The 6,487-nt window shown below is 42.7% G+C and overlaps 1 protein-coding gene across 6 annotated transcripts in view; it reads left to right on the forward strand.

The window, feature by feature from the left end:
* Window positions 1-4,811, forward strand: part of PHOSPHO1 (phosphoethanolamine/phosphocholine phosphatase 1) — a 28,077-nt gene extending 23,266 nt beyond the window's left edge. For all 6 annotated transcript variants that reach the window (XM_060780848.2, XM_060780846.2, XM_060780845.2 and 3 more), the window contains one exon: window positions 737-4,811. In XM_060780848.2, coding sequence (XP_060636831.2) covers window positions 737-1,498 — 762 coding nt within the window. In that variant the 3' untranslated portion in view covers window positions 1,499-4,811. The remainder of the gene's footprint in view (window positions 1-736) is intronic.
* The last annotated feature ends 1,676 nt before the right edge of the window (window positions 4,812-6,487 follow it).

Below are 6,487 nucleotides of genomic sequence, written 5' to 3' on the forward strand. Positions count from 1 at the left end.
CGACATGTGATCCAATACAACAGCCAGCAGAGTGACCTTGTTTGCTAATCTTTTTGTGTTGTAATAATAATAATAATCTTTATTTGTATACCGCCCTATCTCCCAAGAGGACTCAGGGCGGTTTCCAACATATAACCACCTCGAGTCACCTCCGGGCTGAGAGGGGCAATATACAAATATAGTAAATAAATAAATAACGCAAAACATTCAATTGCCTGAAAGGCAAACCATACAGACAAATTAAAATAAACACCATAAAACATTAAAATCTGCTACAACAAATACAAAAAAATAATGTCTAGTAACAGCTGCAGGATCACAAAATAGTCCATGATTCATCATGGACCAGTGCCAGTCTGCAAGCTACTGCCTGCCAGCCCACAATGAGTTTCCAGGAATATGCGGAACCACTGTATCCAATGGGCATAAATGTGATGCCAGTCTCTGGCACAGTGGCAAAAATAAATCCCATTCCTGCTGCTCCCCTACATAAAAAAGCTTAAGAAACACTGTCCTATATCATAAGTGAAATTAGAGAAGAGCCTGCTGCAGCCCTATTAAGCAGAGTTTTGTGTTTTGCGCTTAATTTTTGGAATTCCCTAACCAGCAGGGCCTGATAAGTCCTGAGAGTTATAGTCCAAAAATTAATTTATCCAGCTGATTACTGACAGTTGTGTGGTGAGAAGCACCCAAACAAGCCTGTGTTCAAACATCTTGTGCTTTTTAATTTTTTCAGGATGGGAGCATGGCTGCCACCGCAATGCAGAAAAACCTCCTTGTTTTTGACTTTGATGAGACCATCGTAAACGAGAACAGCGATGACTCCATCCTCCAGGTTGCTCCGGGGAAACAGCTTCCGGAGTCGATACGCCAAACCTTTCGAGAGGGATCCTATAATGAATACATGCAGCGTGTCTTGAAGTACATGGGAGATCAAGGAGTGAAGATGGCCGACTTCAAGGCAGTCTATGAGAAGATCCCACTTTCTCCTGGCATGCGGGACCTCTTCCAGTTTCTCTCCAAGCAGCAGGACCACTTTGAAATCATCCTCATCTCTGATGCCAACATGTTTGGCATTGAATGTGCCTTAAGGGCTGCTGGGGCCTATTCCCTCTTCCGTAAGATCTTCAGCAACCCTTCTAGCTTTGACAAGAGAGGCTACTTCACCTTGGGGCCCTACCACTCGCACAACTGCCCACGATGCCCAGCAAACATGTGCAAACACAAGATCCTGACGGAGTACCTGGCAGAGAGGGCTCGGGAGGGAGCCAGGTTCGAGCGGATCTTCTATGTTGGAGATGGAGCCAATGACTTCTGCCCTTCCACCGCTCTAAGATCAAGTGATGTTGCATTCCCAAGGAAAGGCTATCCCATGCACCAGCTCATCCTGGAGGTAGATAAAAATCAACCTGGGACCTACCAGGCCACCGTCGTCCCTTGGGACTCAGCCATAGAAATTTGCTGCTACCTTCAAGACGCTCTGAAGAAAAAATGTTGAGGGAGGAGAGGACTTGGGAGAAGAAAATGCTGCTTTTCATCCACCCCCTGCAAGCAGTTCAGAAAAATCTGAACAATTAACATCACACTTCTCTCATGCTTGTCTTAACTCTGGGTTTTCTTCTTCCCATTTCTCAAACTCTGGTCTCTGGATATTCCTTTCCTTCGGTCCTGAGACAAGAGCTTTCTATGCAGTTAAGCAATCCATTCAAGGAAGGGTGGGTGGATGCTTTAGCCATTTAAATTTTTCCCCCTCCATGTTTTTAAAAGCTTACTTTAGCATTCCCTAATATCATGTATCTCTTCTATCTCAAATTACTCATCAGAAGCACTTTGGTGAGGGCATGGTTTCTGTTTCCACCAATGCACTTAACAGTTGGAGATTATGGGACTGTACTAGGAAAAATTTTAAGGGCTCCATTCTCTCTGCAAAGCAAAATGCTCCCAAAATCTCCCCCAGAGTCATAAGGAATTTTGCCATGTTTAGTTCCGACTCTGGGCTACGAGAGACCTTTTTTACCGCAGGAAGTTATCCAGAAGGCACTTTCAGATCACTTCTTGTTTTTGCTTTTTAATAAGTGTATCCTGGCCCTAAAATAGCCCACGCTTTCTTCCATGTAGAAAATTGTTACTTAACCCCCCTAGAGCAGAGCTTTCCAAACATTTCAGGTTTGTGACATACTTTTTAGCCATGCATCATTTTGCGACACAGTAATTCAGTTTTACTGCAAACTATTAGAAACCCCCTGGTGGTGCAGCGGGTTAAACCACTGAGCTGCTGAACTTGATCAAAAGGTTGGCAATTCGAATCCATGGAGCGGGAATAGCTTCTGCTCTTAGCCTCAGCTTCTGGCAACCTAGCAGTTCGAAAACATGCAAATGTGAGTAGATGAATAGGTACTGCTCCAGCAAGAAGGTAATGGCGCTCCATGCAGTCATGCCAGCCACATGGCTCTTCGGCTTAGAAATGGAGATGAGCACCACACCCCAGAGTCAGACACGACTAGACTTAATGTCAAGGGGAAACCTTTACCTTACCTTTTAGTAGAGATATAGACCCATACAGAAATTGTAATAATGAAACATATCCCATAAAAACTTTTCATTTATATTTTTTAAAATATATGATTTGTAAGATAATAACATACATTTCCAAGGTTTTTGTCCTTTCCTGTTGCATTAATGTGACACACCTACACACTACAGTCGATACACTAATGTGTCACGATACATAGTTTGGAAAGCTGTGTCCTATAGAACTTTGGGGACAATTGAAAAAAAAATGAGCCTCTGAATCAGGCATAGAAAAACTTTGGCTCGCCTGGTGTTTTGGACTTCTACTCCCACAATCCTTAACAGCCTCAGGCCCCTTCCCATTTTCCCCTCAGCCGCTTAAGTTATACCTACTCTAATACATGGCCAGAGTATCTTCTGTATGGCTCCAGAAGATTCTAGGACATCCAATTCTCTAAAACAGTGGTTCTCAACCTATGGGTCCCCAGATGTTTTGGCCTTCAACTCCCATAAATCCTAACAGCTGGTAAAGTGGCTAGGATTTCTGGAAGTTGTAGGCCAAAACACCTGGGGACCCACAGGTTGAGAACCACTGCTCTAAAACATGGTGCTCCATGACACCTTGGTATAGTAAACAATGCAAAGACTGTAATCTTTTCTTTTTTGTGGGCAGGTCAAGGGGACATTTTCCACCTCTATTCTGTATCCACCATGAGCTTCCTGTTTCACGGCACTGTTGTAGGATTTACTTCACTGGTGAGATGAATCACCTAAAACGGGCATGTTGTAATAACAGAAAGCACTTTTGCTGCTGCAACAAACAATGGGTGGTAATCTCCCCTCTTAGGGATTGCATTGGTGCTGCTTTAAAAAGGGGGGCTTGTATCTCAATGAGGCAGATTGAGGAGGCATAGCTGGTGCAAGGAATGACAAAATAGGCAACAAAGCAAGCCAAGGATCCCATGGTCGAATGAGAAATGAATAGGAGCAACCTGTTGGAGATGTTGTACACTTACAGCTCATTCCATTCCACATTTGTATAAGAGCTTTGAAGCTGCTAGCAAGGGGATTCTGGGAGTTGTAGTCAAAAAATAACTCCCAAGTATATGGCAGTTTCCTGCCTAATTTCTCAAAGGGGTGTAACCTGGTTATATTTTAGGGATTTTTTTATTTTACTGCTCCAATGTTAATTTTACTACTCTGGTGTTAGCTTTCATACTAATTTTCCGTTCATACACAACCCTTCCTTCAATTACAGACTTTACCTTTGGTTGAAGGTGTGTGGAAACTATCGCAAGTCCAGGGGCCATTTTTCTTCTTCTGCAGATTGTATGGGCTTCCCAAAAACAAAAACCTGGAGTGACTAGAAGTTCACTTCTGGGTTTGAAAAACGGGTATTTTTTTCCAATGGTAAATGGCACAGAAATAGCCTGAAATCTATTTCATACCAGAAATAGAGCAATATTGGAGTCTGAAGGGGTTGAGGGCCATATACAGTGCATGCATAACCCCATAGGACCCAATGGCTTTACTTTGCTCACCTGCTCTATTGTTTCTCACACATGCACTAAAACTATGCTGAAACTGTGTGTTGGCATCCATTCCTCCCATTAATTTTGCTGTGTGGGGAGTTATGGAGTGTGAGGATTCTGGACATGATACCATTGCATTATTTTAAATATAAAGGGCTTCTTAAACTGTATTTACGCTGCTTTAATATAATGGATCCAATTATGGTTTCTTCCAAAGAATTGTGAGGGGTGTAGTTTGGTGATAGTGTTGAGCATTCCTTGTTTACATATCAAAGGACCACTTTAAGACCTAAAGCTCCTTGAGGGTTGAGAGAGAAACTGCTGGCCCATGGGATTAATCTCATTGGATTTCTAGGGCAGCCGAAAGTATATAGTAAATAATTCCAATTTCAGTTGCATTTTGTATAGTATGTTGACATAACCAGTATTTCACTGCATGATCTACCTCTACATTTTCAAGTGCTGCCCCCACACCATGTAGCTACCAGGATTCCCATTTTGAAATGTTGTGTGTATGGACTTCCACTTTAGACAACAGAAACCATTGATTGATGTCTCTACTTTTCTAACCCTGCTTCTTGGGGAGCCACCCATGATCTCATAAACCAAGCAGTTCAATTTCTCTCTCAGCCTTCAGTACAAAGCTACTTAGTGATTTCAGTGCTCCCACTTTAGAAAGCTATGCCTTCAGTTGCTTCTTTTTACTTTAATGTGCTTTGTTTCCTTTCTTTAAAAAATGAAAGCAGAATTAAAGGGCAGAAATCAGGAGTCTTGAGAGTGCTGCATTTCACTTAACTTTATACTTAAAGCAGTAGGAGGGAGCCATCAGCCACAACCTCCTTCGACATGGCCTCCCCTGGCTTAGCTCACAATCGTGTATTGCTAAGTGTCTCTAGATTGGTCAACCATCATGCTTAGAGGCCTGAATAATTGGATGGCTCCAAAACATTCCCTTCTTCACCTCACTCCAAGAAATGATGTGGCTGAAAATATTAATAAGAGAAGATTGAGAACTGGTGTGATAGCCATAATATCGGAAGGGACGTCATGTGGAAGATGGAGCCAGCTTCTTCTTATTTCCAACATTTCTATCCCATCCTTCTCAACCCCAAAAGGGGGACTCTGGCAGCTTACAACTGCAGCAATTCGATGCCAGCAACATACAACATACAAAATCCATTACAACAACAATATTCAAGAAATAAAACATTGGATTAAAATACATTAAAACATTATTATTATTCATCAAGGAGCCGGATCCATATCTGAATTAGCGACCGACGACTAAGTCCAAAGCCTGTCCTTGTCAGAGTTCTAACATTGTGAATACTTTCAAACCTACTGTCCAAATGCCTGGTCGCAAAACCATGTTTTGAGCTTCTTTCTAAAAGGAGGGATGAAACTGACCTAATTTCACTAGGGAGAGCATTCCGCAGGCGGAGGGCTACTACTGAGAAGGCCTTGTTCCTCATCCCACCAAACACGCTTGCGAAGAAGGCAGGATCGAGAGCAGGGCCTCCCCGGACAATCTTAAATTCCAAGGTGGGACATAGTCATAGAATCAAAGAGTTGGAAGAGACCTCATGTGCCATCCAGTCCAACCCCCTGCCCAGAAGCAGGAATATTGCATTCAAATCACCCCTGACAAATGGCCATCCAGCCTCTGTTTAAAAGCTTCCAAAGAAGGAGAGATACGTTCTTCTGCTTCAGAGACTAGAACACAAACCAATGGATTCAGATTGCAAGAGATGAGATTTCGCCTAAATATGCTTCTTGATGGCCAGAGTTGTTAACTAGTGCAATTGGTTGCCTTTGAAGCTGGTGGATTCGGCTTTTGGTGGGGGGGTCTTTTTAAACATGGGTGGATGGCCATTTCTTGGGAGTACTTCAGTAGTATTCCTACATGGTAGAGATTTTAACTAAATAAGGTGTGTCAAACTCATTTTCATCGTGGGCCACATAAGCCTTATGGTTGCCTTCAAAGACTCATTGAATCTGTGGATGGAGAGTCTGTGGATACTGAGGGCCAGCTATATTTTTTACATTGTGCTCTGTGCTCTTTAGGTTTGCCCAATTTGGATCCCAGATGGTATTGGATGAAAACTCACTTTTTATTTTCTGCCACGTGAACTGGAGATAATGGGGATCACAACCCCCATTATCCAACAGTGTTTGTTGCTCTGAGGTTGGGGAAAGCTTTAAGGATGCTTTAAGGGCAGAAATCATATCCAAAAACCTTGCATGTAAATTCAAACCATCCCGACTAAACAGAACAAACTGCAGCCTTCCACATGTTACTCTATCTCATCTTCCATTACTTCTAGTCATGATGGCTAATGATGAGGAAAACAGAGTTGTAGTCCAGCATTTTGGAGAGTCACATAAAATGACATGGGCTGGATTCAGGCTGTGGACCTTGACGTCTGATGGTCCATGGGAACACT

Source organism: Anolis sagrei, chromosome 6 (genome assembly GCF_037176765.1).
Source record: "Anolis sagrei isolate rAnoSag1 chromosome 6, rAnoSag1.mat, whole genome shotgun sequence".
NCBI lineage: Eukaryota > Metazoa > Chordata > Lepidosauria > Squamata > Dactyloidae > Anolis > Anolis sagrei.